The sequence below is a fragment of the Jaculus jaculus genome, chromosome 13 (genome assembly GCF_020740685.1).
Source record: "Jaculus jaculus isolate mJacJac1 chromosome 13, mJacJac1.mat.Y.cur, whole genome shotgun sequence".
Classification (NCBI taxonomy): Eukaryota; Metazoa; Chordata; class Mammalia; order Rodentia; family Dipodidae; genus Jaculus; species Jaculus jaculus.
In genome coordinates, this window is record NC_059114.1 from 28,963,930 (window position 1) to 28,983,241 (window position 19,312).

General features: G+C 46.8%; 1 protein-coding gene across 1 annotated transcript in view; it reads right to left on the bottom strand.

Moving 5' to 3' along the window:
- Nucleotides 1-1,462: 1,462 nt before the first annotated feature.
- The window catches only part of Rilpl1 (Rab interacting lysosomal protein like 1), an 85,415-nt gene continuing 67,565 nt past the window's right edge, over nucleotides 1,463-19,312 (bottom strand). Inside the window, exons 5-7 of the mRNA XM_004668489.2 lie at nucleotides 18,516-18,688; nucleotides 13,651-13,743; nucleotides 1,463-2,448 (exon numbers count right to left, since the gene is read on the bottom strand). Of these exons, the coding sequence (XP_004668546.1) occupies nucleotides 2,304-2,448; nucleotides 13,651-13,743; nucleotides 18,516-18,688 (411 nt within the window). The 3' untranslated portion in view covers nucleotides 1,463-2,303. The remainder of the gene's footprint in view (nucleotides 2,449-13,650; nucleotides 13,744-18,515; nucleotides 18,689-19,312) is intronic.

Sequence of the window (19,312 nt, forward strand, 5' to 3'; positions counted from 1 at the left end):
TGCAAGCAAGTGCCTTTAACTACTGAGCAATCTCTCCAGCCACTGCTAGATTTGTCTGTCTGTTGTTTATTCATTTTTGAGACAAGCCCAACAGACTAGCCTTTTAAAAACTTTATTTTTATTTTATTTCTTTATTTGAGAGAGAAAGAAAGAGAGAATGGGCACGCTAGGGCCTCCAGCCACTATATATGAACTCCAGATGCATGTGCCATCTTGTGCACATGTATGGCATTGCATACTTGTGTAGGTATGAGCCTGGCTTGTGTGGAACCCGGAGAGTCAAACGAGTCCTTAGGTTTCACAGGCAAGTGCCTTAACTGCTAAGCCATCTCTAGCATCTCTGCTAGGTTTTTACTTAAGAATATACATCTCTCAGCTTCAAGTGGGTGCATAGAATCTCACAGTTGAATCCCAGAACTTGGAAGGTGGAGGCAGGAGGATCTGGAGTTTGAGAACAGCCTTTTCTACTTAGAGAGTTTAAGCCCAATCTGGAATACATGAGACCTTGTTTAAAAAGAAAAACCAGGGCTGGAGAGATAGCTCTAGTGGTTAAGGTGTTTGCCTATGAAGCATAAAGAATCGGGTTCAATTCCCCATTTTCTCTTTCTCAAATAAAAAAAGCTGGGCATGGTGGTGTACATCTTTAATCCCAGCACTTGGGAGGCAGAGGTAGGAGGAGTGCCATGAGTTCAAGGACACTGAGATGACATAGTGAATTCCAGATCAGCCTAGAGTGAGACCCTACCTCAAAAAACCAAAACCTAAAATTAAATAAAATTGTTATCAGAGCTGGGCACTAATGTCACATCTGTTATTCTGGCACTTGAGAGGCAGGAGGATTGCCAAGAGTTCGTGGCTAGCCAGGGCTACAGAGCACATACTAGGTCAGAGTAAGACCCCCATCTCAAAAAAAAAAAATTATCAGTTGTTTTAGAAAAGTATGGTTGTTTTTGGAAAGTTTCCAGTACAGAATTGTAACTACTGCCCCAGTGCCAGGAAAGCAGTGGAACTTCTGGTTTGACATGATCTGATCACAGGCATGTGCCACCACAACTAGCTCCCCCAGAGTTTTCACTGCAAAGCAGCAAAATGCATAGACCATGGTCCATCAGATGTCCCTCAGTGCTCCCAGGAAGTGCTAGTCTCTGAATCCCTGAGTACCCAGCCCCGTGCCTTGGGTGCTCCATGAGTGGACAGAACATATGTGGACCAGTCCCTAATTCCTCTACTGGCCATGGTAGCCCAGGGTTATAGGCACAAGATCCCCAAGTCACATGCTCACCCATCCCCCTTCTCTGCTATGTCTCCCCTATCCACAATCACATTATCGCTTCTGAGCCCAGCTTCTCACTGGCTTTAGGATGTATTTTCTGCAAGGGACTTAAATATTTTATATGGTGAATGCTAAAAGAAAGAAGAAAAAAAAAAGATGCCAGAAAAAAATGCACACAAGAAACATGGCAACATGTCATCTGAAGTGACTTTGTTTGGTTAGTACTTGGTAACTCACAGCAGATTCCAAGGCACACTGCCTCCACACAGGGCTGCACAAGCCTCCGGCCCTTATCAGGAACAGTGAGTGGCTCCTGCAAGGTTGTCCAGTCTGTGGCTGGGAGGACTGGTAAGATGCTGTTGTTCTGTATCCACTCTGGGCAGCTCATTCTGTGGCCAGAGGCTCCATCTGTCTGATCCATACATCCTAGGCAAGCTGCTTCCTCCACAGAACGCTCATGATAACACAAAGCTACTTTTCACTTGGGTCCCACTGAAGCATGACAAAGGTGATAATAAAACCTCTACATACAAATTTTTTTTTTTAAAGGTAGGGTCTCACTATAGCCCAGGCTGACCTGGAATTCACTATATATTCTCGGGGTGGCCTTGAACTCATGGCGATCCTCCTACCTCTGTCCCTCCCCCCAGTGCTGGGATTAAAGGTGTGCGCCACCACGCCCAGCAACACATAGAACTTTATACAAAGAAATCAAACAGCAATTATAGCGGTGAGTGTTGTATTTGGCTTAAGCAGCTTATTACTAAAGTTAACGAGAAAAATCTGACCTCAGTTTGTGGGATTATTAAATATATATCCTAAGGGGTCAGAGGCATTTAATATAAACAGTGATAGCCCTGGATATAAATAAACTTTTTTTTCCTAAAATTTGGCATCAGTTTTTCATTGTCCATCCTCAAAGCAGTTTGTTTGAAGGGTTGGATTTGAGGGTGCAATCGCACAAAGAGGTGTGAGCAATGATCCAGCTCAGGCTGGGGACAGTCCAGGCCCACCAGGGGAGGAGCTAAGGTCACAGATGCTGCAGGGCTTCCTGTCCTTGTTCTGTGTACCCGTCATCACGGTGGGTGCTTGCCCACTGGCCAAAGGACTCGTGCATGTGCGTCGTTCTCTGGGAGTTGGCCAGGCGCCTCTTGTCTCGGGAGAAAAAGCTAAACCTTTTGGAAGGAAAAAGAAAGACAGATGAGAGCCTGCCGGTGGTAGTGGTCTTCACCTTTATTTTCTTTGCAGCAGACAGCAGCAAACCACAGAGGAAAGCCACTCCATTCATGGGGTTTGGGATGCAGGTCAGAGATGTTCTGGAAAGCGCTGTGGCTTCTGCTGAGTCACTTAGTTGCAGAACCACAGAGGTCACACAGCGTGAGCAAGGTGTGCATGTACCTGATGCATGTACCTTCTGTCCCTGCGACTACCATGGGGTCTCTTCTGTGACCCGTGGGAATATAAAGAACTACGAAAACCCATTGCCAGTTCCTTCTTTGACAGTGCTAGGACTCACATTAGGCAGATACTCGACCACTATGCTCTCAGCTCAGGAACTTTTTTAGTTTTCCTAAAGGTACTGAGAAAGTACTTGAAAACTGTGGAGTGTAAGATGGTTGAGATATAAAGCAGTAAATAGTGGTAACTTAAAATAGCTGTGTACTGGTGTAATAATGTCAGAAAGTATATTAAGTATAAGTAGCATGTCCAGTAACCCTGATTTCTTGGATATGATGCCCTACAACAAAACCAACTACCATTTAAGAAAAATGTGAATAAAATGCATGAAGTGGGCTGGAGAGATGGCTTAGCGGTTAAGGCACCTGCCTGTAAAGCCTAAGGACCCAGGTCCCACATAAGCCAGAGGCACATAGTAGTGGTGCATACGTCTGGAGTTCGTTTGCAGTGGCTAGAGGCCCTGGCGCGCCCATTGTCACTCACTTTCTATCTCTCTCCCTCTCTTGGTCTTTAATAAATAAATAAATAAAAATAAATCTCAAAGTCCAAAAGTTAAAAAAAAATGCATGAAGTTAATCAAGGCACAGAATTCTCCAATTAGGATAACGCTGTGCACAGTTGTTAAACATCAACTTGGACTCTCATGAGTGGATTTCATGGCACAGCCTTTGGAAGGCATTGTTCTAAACACTACAGAGCAACAGCCAACAGACCAAGAGCTTTCTCTTCTGGGGTTTCAGGAATGAACCCTAGCACATCACACATGCTAGACAAGCATTCTACCCCTGAGTCACACTCCCACACCCTTTATTTGAATTTTATAGTCTTGCCAAGTTGGCCTCTAACTTGTGTTCCTCCTGCCTCAGCCTCCCAGGTGCCAAGGTTACAAAGTGAATTCTACCACATCTGGCTCCAACGGTTTGTTCTAAGTCTACAGTCGATTCTCCAGGCTCCCAATGCCACTAAGCCCTTACCCTTAAATTCTGGTTACTTTTTATTATTTATTTATTTTGGTTTTTCAAGGTAGGGTCTCACTCTGGTCCAGGCTGACCTGGAATTAACTCTGTAGTCTCAGGGTGGCCTTGAACTCATGGCAATCCTCCTACCTCTGCCTCCCAAGTGCTGGGATTAAAGGCGTGCACCACCACGCCTGGCTACTTTTTATTTTTTAAGGCAGGATCTCACTCTGGCCTAGGTTGTCCTTGAACTCATGGTGAACTTCCAGAATGCTGGGATTATAGGTGTGCACCACCATGCCTGGTTTTGATTTCTAACCTTGATAAGAGGTAAAATAGTTATGCTCCCTGGGAGCAAGAATAGGAGCAAAGCTACTGAGATCAAATCTGAGAAACTATACTTTAGTTCTTTTGCCTGCTTATATACTTTTTAAAAAAAATTCTCTTTTTTATTTTATTTTTATGTTTTGAGGTAGGGCCTCGCTCTAGCCCAGGATTACCTAGAATTCACTATGTAGTCTCAGGCTGGCCTCGAACTCACAAGGATCCTTCTACCTTGGCCTCCCGAGAGCTGGGATTAAAGGTGTAAGCCACCACGCTCAGCTATTTTATTTATTTTGTTTTGTTTTTTTCCAGGTAGATTTTCATTCTAGTCCAGGCTGACCTGGAATTCACTCTGTACTCTCAGGGTGGCTTCAAACACATGGTTATCCTCTTACCTCTGCCTCTGGAATGCTGGGATTAAAGGCGTGAGCCATCACACCCGGCTTTCAGCTACTTTATTTTTGAAACCACATCTCATAAGGTCCAGGCTGGCCTACAGTTCTTTATTTCCAGGCTGAGGATGACCTTGAATTCCTGAACCTCCTGCCTCCACCTCTCCACCTCTCCAGTGCTGGGGTCATGTTGCCATGCCCAGCTTCTGTTTGTCTTTTAGTGATATTAGTCTATAAGAAGATTTGTTGGGCAGGAGGGATGGCTTAGTGGTTAAGGCATTTGCCTGTAAAGCCAAAGGACCCAGGTTTGATTCCCCAGGACCATGTTAGCCAAATGCACAAGGGGACATAAGCATCTGGAGTTCGTTTACAATGGCTGGAAGCCCTGGCGTGCCCATTCTCTCTCTCTCTCTCTCTCCTTCTTTCTCTGATATATGAATATAAAAAATGTCTTTTTTATAAAGAAGATTTGTTATTTCACATGTAGTGAAAATAACTCTTCTAGGCGTACTGAAGCCTATGATCCCTTTCTATTAGGAATAGAGAATTCTTTTGTCAAGCTAAGCTCATCTGGGGAGGTTCTCCTTGTCAGTGAAGTGCTCTGTAAGAGGCCGTGCTTGAGGTGGTGAATGAATGCAGGAGTTCATGCTGGGCTATGTGAGTGTGAGCTCTTTCCATTGGACAGCAGGGTTAGCCAATTAAAAGCACAATGATGGTGGGGGCTGGGGAGACGGCTCAGGCGTTAAAGGCACTTGCTTGCAAAGCCTGCTCACCCAGGTTCAATTCCTAGCCACCTACCTAAAGCGGCACATGGTTGGCGTCTGCAGTTGCAAGAGACCCTAGTATGCCCATACACACACGTGCAAATAAATTAATTAAACACACAACAGTATCACCACCTCTGTGGCAACCACAGACATCGCTCCCTCTGCAGCCCTTTCTGGACCAGACCAAATGGCTGACAAGACAAAGCTGTTTAAAAAGCTTCCACATGGAGACTGGAAACACAGCGTTAGTGTCACTCTGGGACCCCAGGGGCATTGATTACTGACCCGTCATGTAAAGGACCTTCGTTACTGGATCATGGACAAGGTGGTTTTTAGAGCGAAAACAGAAGAGACAAAAAGAATTATCGGTGACCGAGCGGAAAATTCCAGGACTTCACTCGTGGAGGTCAAGTGCAATGGCGACACATCTGAAATCACACTTGACATCCACTTCAAATGCCAGCACACAAGTGACAGACATGCAGCTAAAGTGGCCAGGGAGGACAGGCTCACAGCAGCCATTCCAAAGGCACAGTGCAAAACAAAACCCCAAACACACACAGTGCCTACAAGGGAAACGAGGCGTCGGACAGGCTGCAGCGTGGGGTCGTCAAGGATCAGTCCTGCTGCCACCATGGGCATGACAGCTGTAAAGAGCCTGCTTCCAGAAGTAGACAGAGAAGATGAAAATATGGAGGAAAAACCCACAAGCCCACTCCCCAGACAGCCAAAGTGACGACTGACCCACGGTCCACGTGATGGGTTGAGGCGCATCCCCCACTCCCCAAATCCCTATGCTAAAGGGGAAACTGGCTCTCCCAGATAAGGTCACAGTGGAGGAAGGTGGCCCTAACTCAAAAGGATTGGTGCTTTTATGGTTTTTAAATTTTTTTTTGTTTATTTTTAGTTATTTATTTGAGAGCAACAGACACAGAGAGAAAGACATTGAGAGAGAGAGAGAATGGGTGCACCAGGGACTCCAGCCTCTGCAAACGAACTCCAGATGCATGTGCTTAACCACTAAGCCATTTCTCTCCAGCCCCTCTTGTAATTATTTTTTATGATGGAGGCAGGGATGAGGTAATGCTCCTACAGGATGAAAATGGTCAAAAATTGCCACTAAATCCCAGAAAAGCAGCAGCCTGGGACAATTTCCTGTATAGAGCCAATCTTGCTGATAGACTTATATATTTTTTTTTCTATTTAAAGGTTTAATTATCCTTTTTTTAAAAATTTTTATTAACATTTTCCATGATTATAAAATATATCCCATGGTAATTCCCTCCCTCCCCACCCCCACACTTTCCCATTTGAAATTCCATTCTCCATCATATTACCTCCCCATTACAATCATTGTAATTACATATATACAATATCAACCTATTAAGTATCCTCCTTCCTTCCTTTCTCTTCCCTTTATGTCTCCTTTTTAACTTACTGGCCTCTGCTACTAAGTATTTTCATTCTCATGCAGAAGCCCAGTCATCTGTAGCTAGGATCCACATATGAGAGAGAACATGTGGCGCTTGGCTTTCTGGGCCTGGGTTACCTCACTTAGTATAATCCTTTCCAGGTCCATCCATTTTTCTGCAAATTTCATAACTTCATTTTTCTTTACCGCTGAGTAGAACTCCATTGTATAAATGTGCCACATCTTCATTATCCACTCATCTGTTGAGGGACATCTAGGCTGGTTCAATTTCCCAGCTATTATAAATTGAGCAGCAATAAACATGGTTGAGCACGTACTTCTAAGGAAATGAGATGAGTCCTTTGGATATATGCCTAGGAGTGCTATAGCTGGGTCTAGATTTTGTTGTTTTTTAAGGCAGGATCTCACACTAGCCGAGGCTGACCTGGAACTTGTTCTATAGGCCAGGCTGGCCTTAAACTCAACACAGCAATCCTCCTTCCTCAGCCTCCCTTGTACTGGGATTAAAGGCAGGAGAGACTAAGCCAGGTTCCTTCCTTCCTTCTTCCTGTCTTCTTGAAGTTTAGGAAGATTTTATAGAGTACTATAGACCTTACGAGAAGGAAAGAAGGCAAAGCTCCTATAGAACAGGAGAGGCCCTAAGGGAGGATTTCTCTCTCTTTGAGGCAGGGTTTCAGCCTCAAACTCTACCTCAGCCTCCCAATTGTTGGGAGTTATAGGTGTGAGCCATTATCCCCAGCTTCTCTCTCATTCTTTCATTTATCTATTATTTATTTTTGTTTTTCACAGTAGGATCTCGCTCTATCCCAGGGTGAACTGGAATTCACTACATAGTCTCAGGGCGTCCTCAAACTCACAGCAATCTTTCTACCTCCAGAGGGCTGGGATTAAAGGCTTGTGCCACCATGTCCAATTTATTAATTTATTCATTTCTGAGAGACAGAAAGAGAGAGAGAGAGAGAAGGAGAGAGAGGAAGAGAGAGAAGAAGTATGGGTACACCAGGGTTGCAAACAAACTCCAGATTCACATGTCATTTGTGTGTGGCTATATGTGGGTACTTGGGAATTGAACCTCAGGGGACAGGCTTTGCAAGCAATCGTCTTTAAATGATGAGTCATGGGCTGGAGAGATGGCTTAGTGGTTAAAGCACTTGTCTGCAAAGCTAAAGTACCCAGGTTCGATTCCCCAGGACCCATGTAAGCCAGAAGCACAAGGGGGCGCACGCATCTGGAGTTCATCTGCAGTGGCTGGAGGCCCTAACAACGCCCATTCTCTCTGTCTGTCTCCTCTCTATCTTTCTGCTCGTGCGCCACCATGACTGACTCTCTGCTTGCAAATAAATAAATAAAAATTTTAAAAGATGGTGAGTCAACTTCCCAGCTCCTCTTTTTTTTAATATTTGAGATAGGCTCTCAAGTAGCCCAGAATGGCCTTGAATTCTCTATGAAACGAAGGATGACCTTGAACTCTTAAAAAAAAAATTTTTTTTTGTTTTGTTTTTCAAGGCAGGGTCTCACTCTAGCCCAGACTGACCTGGAATTCACTATGTACTCTCAGGGTGGCCTCGAACTCTCACAGCAATCTTCCTACCTCTGCCTCCCGAGTGCTGGGATTAAAGGTGTGTACCACCACGCCTGGCTATTTTATTTACTTATTAGAGACAGAGAGAGGGAGAGAGAGAAAATGGGCATGACAGGGTCTCTAGCCACTGCAAAGAACTCCAGACACATGTGCCACCTGTGTATCTAACTTATGTGGGATCTGGAGAAATGAATCTGGGACCTTGGGCTTTGCAGCCAAGTGCCTTAGCCACTAAGCCATCTCTCCAACCCTGACCTTGAACTCTTGGTCCTCTTGCATCCACCATCCAAATGCTAGAATGGCAGGTGTGCACAACCAAGCCTGGTTTGTATCCCATGATGGGGAACCAAGAACATCATGCAAGCAACCTCAACACACTGCCTAGTGAGCTGCATACACTGGGCCAGGCGTGGTGGCACACACCTATAATCCCAGCACTTGAGAGGCTGAGGCAGTAGGGTGGCTGTGAGTTTGAGGCTAGCCTGGGACCACAGAACAACCTAGGTCAGCTTTGACTAGAGTGAGACTCTGCCTCAAAAAAAGGGGGGAGCTGGAGAGATGGCTTAATGGTTAAGGAACTTGCCTGTGAAGCCCAAGGACCCAGGTTTAGTTCCCCAGAACCCATGTAAGCCAGATGCACATGGTGGTGCATGCGTTTGCAGCAGCTAGAGGGCCTGACATACCCATTATCTTGCTCTCTAATAAATAAGTAAATAAATAAAAATAAAATTAAAAGATAAAAACAGAGCTGGAGAGATGGCTTCACGATTAAGGTGTTTGCCTGAAAAGACCTTGGTTCAATTCCCCAGGACCCACATAAGCCAGATGCACACAGTAGCGCATGCATCTGGAGTTCATTTGCAGTGGCTGGAGGCTCTGGTGCGCCCATTCTCTCTCTCTCTGTCTGTCTGCCTCTTTCTCTCACGTTCTCTCAAATAAATTAATTAGTTAAATTTAAAAAAATGGGCTTGGGCTGGAGGGATGGCTGGAGGGATGGCTTAACAGTTTAGGCATTGCCTACAAAGCCAAAGGACCCAGGTTCAATTCCCCAGGACCCACATAGGCCAGATGCACAGGGTGGCGCACGCGTCTAGAGTCTGTTTGCAGTGGTTGGAGGCCCTGATGCTCTCTCTCAAATAAGTAAATAAAGTTTAAAAAAAAAATGGGCTTGGATTGATGGCTGAGCAGTTAAGGTGCTGGAGTCCCTGGCACACCCATTCTCTAATAAATAAATATAAATAAAATAAAAACAACCCCCCCATACACACAAAAAACAGTAGCAGGGAAAAGACATAGGCTAGTTAAGCCAAGTGTCTCCAGTCATGAGGTTAGGCTCACCTCTGCACTCTTCACAGAGTAGCTGGGAGCTGCAGTCATCTAGATACATGGATGGCCTCTCAGGGTGACACAAAGAAGGGGTTCTTGTGCTAAATGTGTAGGTATAACCCCAACAGGCCAGGCCAGGCTGCTGGGCACAGATAGCTTTTCAGGGGCTCCAAGCCATAGCACTTTACACTCAAGATATCCACTAAGAGTAGCTCCCCCACCCCATCAAGATATTGTCATGGTAAACCAGGTGTGGTGGTACACGCCTTTAATCCCAGCACTTGCGAGGTAGAAGTGGAGGGTCGCCGTGAGTTCAAAGCCAGCCTGGGACTACAGAGTAAGTTCCATGTCAATCTTGGGCTCTTGGAGGCAGACCTTTCTCGCACTATTCCTTCCAGGTCCTCTTCAGAAGCCACTACCTCTGGAGGGACAGCCAATCCCAAGACTCTTTGGGCCAAAGGTCTGTGTCTTGGATATGATATGGACAGTTTTTTTTTTTTTTTCCCCGATATGGACAATTTTTTATTTTGTTTTTGGTTTTTCAAGGTAGGTTCTCACTGTAGTCCAGGCTGACCTGGAATTCATTATGTAGTCTCAGGGTGGCCTCAAACTCTTGGCGATCCTCGTACCACTACCTCCCAAGTGCTGGGATCAAAGGCGTGCACCACCACACCAGGCATGATATAGACAGTTTTAACTGTCCCTTCCAACCAAGGATTTCTGGAAAACTTCAGCTAAATGAAGCTGTAATGCTAGCATTTCAGTGACTGCTTTAGCGAAGCTATTTCTGGCTGAATCAAGGAGGGGTGGTGGGTAGGAGGACAGGGACAGCATGCATTGTCATCACTCTCATTCCAGAAGAGGGCAGGGTCTGCTCCAAGGGCAGCCTTTCCTGTCCCTGAGGCCAGCTGCTGTCTTCCTGTTTCCCTTTAGCCCAGTGGAAAGTGGCCGGGTACATGACTCAGTGAGACATTGGGGGTCACACAAAGGGGTGCTGATGTTTGGTGTTTGCTCGGGACAAGGCTGAAATCACTTCAGGCTCCCTCGTGACCTTGCTGGGCAGTGCCAGCCTGCCCTCTCAAGCCGGCAGCAATGTGGTCACAAGCTATTTCTGGACCATCTTCAGGCTCCCTGTTTTGACTGGCAGCAAGAGTTTCTGGTTCCCTGGTCGCTTTAAGCCCAGAAAAGTGGAACCTGATGTCTCTGATTCATGGTGCATTTGAGAGATAAGGGACCCAGGCAGGCAACCACAGCTGGGGACTTATGGGACAGAGGAAAGGGGTTGTGGGGGAAGGGATTTGTTCTGACAGGAGACCTGGCACAGAGGCAGCTTTGAGTTTTCCCAGCAGAATGATCTCAGTGAAGTCCTTGGACATCCCTGGGCATCAGTTTCCTCATTAGCAAAAGGAGGGTAACTGTGTCACTCTGATGTGGTAAAGGGGCAGCTCAGCTCAAGGGCTGTCAGTGGGAAAGCCCCTATAGTTGTCCCTGCTGGGGAAACATGGAGTGGGGAGAGAAACCTGGGCTGGAAAGGGACTGGAGAGAGGCAGAAGTGTGTGGAGTGAAGGACGCTAACGAGGCACCTGGGAACCATCTCTCAACTCCAGCTAAGATCTGTTCCTGGGTTGGAAAGATGTCTTAGCGGTTAAGCGCTTGCATGTCAAGCCTAAGGACCCCAGTTCGAGGCTTGATTTCCCAGGACCCTCGTTAGCCAGATACACAAGGGCACACGCGTCCGGAGGTCCTTTGCAGTGGCTAGAGGCCCTGGTGTTCCCATTCTTTATCTATCTCCCTCTTTCTCTCTCTGTCACCCTCAAATAAATAAATAAAGAACTGTTCCTGCCCTGGGCTCCTCCCAGCTTCTCGGCTGGCAAGTCATAGATCCCAGTGTTCAGCAGAGGAGGACAAAGGCGACCAGTGTCCTGCCTGGGCTGGTCAAATGCCTTTTGTGGCAGTTGGCTGCCCTAGTCATCCCCTGGAAAGCCGTCTGCCACAGGACTGGTCACCTGTGTGGTGTAGAGGGAACATGAGGTTTGGTTCTCTTCTTTCTTTTTGTTTCTGCCTGTGCGGCAGGGGAGCAACTCCCCTGCCAGGATCAGAGCTCCAGGCCTTGCCAAGCAAAGGGGAGAGAGAGGGGCTTTGAAAACAGCAACCTGGAAAAGATGGGCAGACACAGCAGCACAGAAGTCTGATGGCCAACAATGATCACTTTCCTCTGGATTTTACCCAACTTGAGACTGGAAAAAACAACTCTTTTGTTCTGTTTCTCTAACATAGGATCTTGCTACATAGCCCAACCTGGCCTTGAATTCACACTCCTGACTCACTCCCCAGTGCTTTGATTCACCACCATGCCCAGCTCAAAAGTTAGCCCAGGCTGGTGTGGTGGTGCATGCCTTGAATCCCAGCACTAGGGAGGCAAAGGCAGAGGAGTGATGTGAGTTAGAGGCCAGCCTGGGACTACAGAGTGAATCCAGGTCAGCCTGGGCTAGAGTGAGACCCTATCTCAAAAAATGCATATAAATAAATAAAAAAGTTACCCTACATAGTTAGACTACATAGTATAGTCTCAGTGTGGCCCTTGAACTCACGGTGATCCTCCTACCTCTGCTTCCCTAGTGCTGGGATTTAAGGTATGCGCCATCACACCCAGCTTTTTTTTGGGTCTTAAAGGGTGGGGTGTATGTATAACACCCACTTCCACTCTCCTACACCCTAATCAATGCATGCTACCTATTTTCACGAAGCTTCTGCAAAGTTTGAGGAAAAGCCCAAGACCTCTTCTGCGATGAGCTATGTTAGAGATGGATGGCCCAGAGCCAGGGAGACACTCTTATAGGACACTTCAGGCTGGTCTGCAGAGGGCTGCGCAAGGCTCCTCTCAGGCCAGGATGCTAGTGGGTTTGAGCCTCAGCTCTTCCTCTCATTCACACTATAGATCTAATCAGGGGCCTCACCTGCCTAAGTGTCCAGTGGGAAGACAGCCTCACCTGCCTCACCATGGTGAGGACCCATCAAAGCAAGCTATGTGACAGCACCCGACACATGCAGGTTCTGGGCACACTCACTACCCCACTAGGCAGGAGAGCCTTCACCCTGCCTCGGAAGGCCTCAGGAGCCCATGGGACTCCTGAAACCGATAATCACATCTGTATTCTATTTCCAAGGAGCAAGTCAGTAAACTTCCAAGAGAACCTCTAGAGATCTGCTGATGCCAAGAACCCCTGGAGGGGCTTAAAGTTTAGCTGAGGACTGGGATGGGCTACTCTTTATTGTGGTCTGCCACAGAACCAGGGCCTGACTCTGCATATATGTAGCACCAGTGAACCCTTCATAACTGAATAAAGGAAGCATTACGGAAAGTCAGATGGAGTAGGTCTAGGGCATCTAGGATTTCTTTTTTAAAGGGTCTTCTGTAGCTTGGATGGCCTCAAGCTCACTATAAGTAACCCTGAACTTCTGATCTTACTGTCTCCAACTCCCAACTGCTGGGATTACAAGTATGTACCACCATACCTAGTTTATTTGGTGCCGGGGACCAAACTCAGGGCTTCAAAGTGCATGCCAGGTAATCATTCTACCAAACTGAGCTATGTCCCTAGCCCATATTCCAAACATCTTGTAGCTAGGGAGTTGTTTGTTTGAAGCAGTGACTCACTCTAGCCCAGGCTAACCTGTAACTCACTCTATAGCCCAAGCTGGCCTAAAACTCCTACTCCAGCCTACCCAGTGCTGGGATTAAAGACTTATCCATGCCAATTGTTTTTTTTTGAGTTTCAAGCCCTGAAAATGCACCAGTCCCCTCCCCTAACTTATTCACTGTCCTAGGCCCAGAGCCACATGCCACCTACCTGACATTCAAGCAGGCTCCTTAGCATTAGTCACAGGCCAATGCTCCCAGCCCCCTCCCCCGCCACCAAATGCTTCCTAAACATCTGCCCGGAGACCCCAGGAGGAACTGCATGTTTGGCAGAGAGATGAACCTAAACACCTAAAGGCAAGAGGCAGTTCATGTATGGCCTGAGAAGTGCATCTCAGCATCTGTGGTTAGCAACAAGCTGCCCTAGGAGTCCAGGTCAGAGGTCAGAGGTGACAGGAATCAGTTAGGTGAGCCATGGGGAGAGCAACCCCAACACTTACAGTCGCTTGATCCCAGACTCTGGCTGGGGGGACATTCTTGGGTGTGCAATGGGCGGAGGTGGAGGTATTCGATTTTCCTCTTCTATTTCTTCACTGGTAGGAGTAAAGGCATGAGAGAAAACAGTCAAAACTCTGTGAGAATGGGGGGCTGGGGAAATGGCTTAGTGGTAAGGCAGTTGCCTGTGACGCCTAAGGACCCCAGTTCAATCTCCCATGACCCACGGCACAAGGGGGCGCATGCATCTAGAGTGCATTTTCAGTGGCTAGAGGCCCTGGTGTGCCCACTTTCTCTTTTTCTCTACCTGTCCCTTCCTCTCTTGAATTAATAAAATAAATATTTAAAAGATATATTTTTTTAAATCTGTGAGAATGGGAGCATTCCAGAAGGGTACTGTCTGAAGATTTGGGAGGGTGCAAAACTTTGGGGAGAGAGCTGGAGAGATGGCACAGCAGTTAAAGTGCTTGCCTGCAAAGCCGAAGGACCCAGGTTCCATTCCCCAAGACCCACGTAAGCCAGCTGCACAAAGGGTGCATGTGTCTGGAGTTTAGTTTCAGTGGCCAAAGGCCCTGGCATGCCCGTTCTCTCTATCTGCCTCTCTCTCTCTAAGTAAGTAAGTAAGTAAGTAAGTAAGTAAATAAGAAATAAATAAACAAACATTTTGGCAGAAGGTAACTCAGGCTGGGTGTGGTGCTGCACACCTTTAGTTTCAGCACTCCAGCGACCAAAGTAGGAGGATCGCTGTGAGTTCAAGGCCCAACCTGAGACTATGTAGTAAATTCCAGGTTAGCCTGCACTACAGAGAAAGGAGGGAGGGGGAAGGAGAGAGAGAGAGAGAGAGAGAGAGAGAGAGAGAGAGAGAGAATGAATGAGCACACCAGGGTCTTCAGCCACTGCAAATGAATTCCAGACATGTGCACCCCCTTGTGCACATGTGAGGCATTGCACACTTGTGTCACTGCACACCTGGCTTACCTGGGACCTGGAGATTCAAACGTGAGTTTTTAGGCTTCATAGGCAAGCATCTTAACTGTGAAGCTATCTCTCCAGCCCCCATCTCTCTTCTTTTAAGAATGGGTCTCACTATTTAGCCCAGACCATCTTCAAACTTGCAACCCTCCTGCTCTAGCCCCTGAGAACTAGGATGACAGGTGTGGACCATCATGCCTGCCTCTATTTTCAGCTGACTGTCATGCCAGCCAAATCAAACTAGTCCCTATTACTGTTGTTAGAAAGGGCTTCCTGGTCTCTGCCACTGGATTTAATCCATTTAGAGAAAGTACCCTACCCTTAGTACCTTTCACACCTGAGTGTTATCCTGCCTGCACCAAAGGCTTGGTTCTAATGCCACCTCCTCAATGAAGCCTTCCAATTCCACCCAGCCTCCAATCAGAGTCATCTCTCCAACCTGAATATGCATCCAGGTCCACGTAAAAGAATATTTTATATTTATTTATTTGAGAGAGAGTTTGAGGGAGAGAATAGGCACGCCAGGGCCTCTACCCACTACAAATGATCTCCAGATGCATATGCCACTATGTGCATTTGGGTTATGTGTTTTCTGGGGAATCGAACCTGAATCCTCAGGCTTCGCAGGCAAGCACTTAATGGCTAAGCCATTTTTCCAGCCCCACACCAAAAAAATAATTATTTTATTTATTTACTTATTTTGAAAGAGAAAGAAAGAGAGAGAGAATGGGCGTGCCAGGGCCTCCAGACATTGCAAACAAACTCCAGATGCATGCGCCACCTTGTGCATCTGACTTACGTGGGCACTTGGGATACTGAACCTCGGTCCTTAGGCTTTGCAGGCAGGCACCTTAACGGCTAAGCCATTTCTCCAGCTGCCCCAACATTTAAAAAATATTTTATTTATTTATTTGCATGCAGAGAAATAGGAGAGAGAGAATGGGTGTGCCAGGGCCTCTAGTCACTGCAAACCAACTCCAGATGCATGTGCTACCTTGTGCATCTGGCTTTATTTGGGTACTAGCAATGAAACCCAGGTTGTTAGGTTTTGCAGGCAAGCACCTTAACTACTGAGAAATCCCTCCAGCTCTTCCCTCCCCCCCTCAAGGTAGGGTCTCACTGTAGCCCAGGCTGACCTGAAATTTCACTATGTATTCTCAGGGTGGCCTTGAGCTCATGGCGATCCTCCTACCACTGCCTCCAGTGTGCTGGGATTAAAGGCATGTGCATGCCTGGCTCCTATTTTATTGTTTTTATTTTATTTATTTATTTTTATTTTTGAATTTTTGGTTTTTCGAGGTAGGATCTCACTCTAGCTCAGGCTGACCTGGAATTCACTATGTAGTCTCAGGGTGGCCTCGAACTCATGACGATCCTCCTACCTCTGCCTCCCGAGTGCTGGGATTAAAGGCGTGTGCCACCACGCCCAGCTTATTGTTATTTTTTAAAGATTTTTTTTGTTATTTTATTTATTTAAGAGAGAGAGACAGACAGACAGACACAGAGACAGAGACAGAGAGAGAAAATGGGCACACTAGGGCCACTAGCCACTGCAAACGAATGCCAGATACCTGTGCCACCTTGTGCATCGCTTATGGGGGTCCTGGGGAACTGAACGTGGCTTCGCAGGCAAGCACCTTAACCATTAAGCCATCTCTGCAACCCTTTACTTATTTTTTTTAATTATTGTTTTGTATGTGGTGTATGCATGCGTGTGTGTAGTACGTGTGCAGAAACATGGAGGCCACAGAGGACCTCTGCTATCCTTCTCTATTACTCTTTCACCTCAGTTCCTTGAGAAGAAGTTTCTCACTGAACCTGGAATTGGCCATCAGAAAGACTCAGCTCTTCTCTAGTCTCTGACTCCTCAGCATTACAGACATGTGAAGCCATGCCCAGCTTTCTATGAAGGTGCTGAAGGTGGAATTTAGGTCCTCATGCTGAGGCAGCAAGCACTCTTACTGAGACAGCTTCACATCCCTGACACTGAAAACCTACAACAGGGGTAGTCATGAGCCCTAGGGGTGTAACGTCTGCTGCTGTCTGGCTAAATACTATGCTCATCAAACTGCCCAGTAAATACTTCTCTTAATGTTCATAGTCATATATTAATGCTACTCTCACTTTTGGTTAGAGAACCTTCTCTTTTCAGATGGCAGTGACATTGAGATGACTCTGAAGGCACCATGGTGCTGAGAAGTGACAGAGGAGTGCTTAGCACTGAAATATCTCTGTCACATCATCCATGGCTCAGGGTCCATTGTGGAAGAGGAGGCGTAAAGAATGTAAGAGCCAAAGGAAGGGTAGGACTCCCCTTACAACGTGCTCCTCCAGACACAAAGTGGCTTGGATATCCATGACACTGACACTACCTACACAAGACCATCATAATAGGAGGAAAAGATGACATCAAAATAAAAGAGAGACTGATGGGGGGGGATATGGTGGAGATGGAGTTTGAAAGGGAAAAGTGGGGGGAGGGAGGGAATTACTATGGGATGTTTACAATCATGAAAGTTGTCAATAAAAAATAAATTTAAAAAATACTAAAAACAAAAACAAAAACAAAAAAAAACCAAAAAACAAAACAAGGGAGCGAGCTGGCTGAGCAGCAGCACTCATCACTCGGCTTCCTCACTGTGGACTGAACGTGACCAGCTGCCTCAGGCTCCTGGCACTATGCCTGCTCTGCCACAATGGGCTGGAACCTGGAGACGTAAGCCAAATCCTTCTTCTCTCGCTTTAAAAAAAAAATTTTTTTTTAATTTGAGAGAAAGAGGGAGAGAGAGAGAGAGAGAGAGAGAGAGAGAGAGAGAGAGAGAGAGAGAAAGAGAGAGAATAGGCATGTGAGGGCCTCCAGCCACTGCAAACAAACTCCAGATGCATGCGCCACCTTGTGCATCTGGCTTACGTGGGTCCTGGATAGTCAAACTGGGATCCACTGGCTTTACAGGCAAATATCTTACCCACTAAGCAATCTCTCCAGCCCCCCCCCCTCTATTTTTTCGAGGTAGGGTCTCACTGTAGTCCAGGGTGATCTGGAATTCACTATGGAGTCTCAGGGTGGCCTTGAACTCACGGCAATCGTCCTATCTCTGCCTCCCAAGTGCTGGGATTAAAGGTATGCACCACCACACCCAGCTTTTCTTCCTTTCTTTTTTTGAGGACCTACAACTCACTCTGTAGTCCCAGGCTGGCCTACCTCAGCCTCAAGTGCTGGAATGAAAGACGCATGCTACCCCACCTGGCCTTCACACTGATTAAGTACAGTGCTCTAAGACAGACTGGAGAAAAATCTTTATAAACCAGGCATGGTGGCACAAACCTTTAATCCCAGCGCTTAGGAGGCAGAGGTGGGAAAATTGCCATGAGTTTGAGGGCAGCATGAGAATTTCAGGCCAGCCTGGGCGGGAGTAAGACCCTACCTTGAAAAACAAAAATAATAATAAAAGTACTTTAAAATACTCCACTTTTTTTCTTAAACTGGTTTGTATAAATTTCTTTTTTTCCCTGTTTCTTTTTTTTATTTGTTTATTGTTTTTTTCTCAATTTTTATTAACATTTTCCATGATTATAAAAAATATCCCATGGTAATACCCCCCCCCCACTTTCCCCTTTGGAATTCCATTCTCCATCATATCCCTAAAATACACCACTGCTTGATGGTGATGCATTTGATGCAAACTGAGCAGAGCCGTTCTGAGGCTGCTCATGACTGTTAGCCCATTCAGTAGGAATGCTCTTATACTTGCTGCAAAAATACTAACATGCCTGAGTTTGGAGTGCGGCCCCAGTTCTTGCTGGCAGGATTTGCCCTAAGTTCTCAGAAACACCACAGTGCTGGGGCTGGACGCCATGGGCCCGGGCTCTGCCACAAAGACTGCCCACCGATGCTCACCTTTTGTAGTAGGCCAGCTCCTCCTGCAGCAGGAACACCTTGGACTTGAGCTCATTCCTCTCGTGGAGGACATCTCGCAACTCCTGCAGCGTGAAGCGGGGGCGGTTGGGGTCCTTGAGGTCCATGGCCGCCTTCTCGGCATCTGAGATGCACTCTTCACCCCCCGGCTGCATCTGGAGGAGGCACAGAGGCTGCTAAAGGGTTCTTGGTAGCCACCAGTGGCACCCACTCCACATCCGGACAGGGTGGAGCGGCATGATTAGGGTGCTGTTTTAAACGCCTGCAGCTATTGGCCTCTGCTCATGTTCTATATATTTTCCATTTGGAGGTGGAAGCTGGAGACCACCTGTTCACTGTACGCCTTCAATAGCCAGACCTACATCTTGGGCCTCCCACACCATTTGGGGTTCTGTGACAAACAGGCCAAGGTGTCCATGGTGAAGAAGAGCTGCGCCTCCGGCTTCCACCCTCAGCAATCTGCTGTCCTCTCTTTTCAGGTTCTCCTTGCTAAAATGGCCAACGTGGGTGGAATCACAGACCACATGCAATTCTCAGTTCCTCTGTCATTTAACATAAAGCCCTAACCGTTTTCTGTGTAGGGCCCTCTGTTCAAGGTCCTTCATCCCCAGTGGCTCTGGGTATCATGCCCTCAGTTCAATACAGAGCAACAGGACACACTTTGTCCTCAAAGTTACATAGATGGATCCCAGTGTTATTCAGAGCCACCTGCCTTCCCACCATCTTTTAGAGCCTGGGAGCCTTTAAAACAACTATAGCTAGCTAGGGGTGGTGACTCA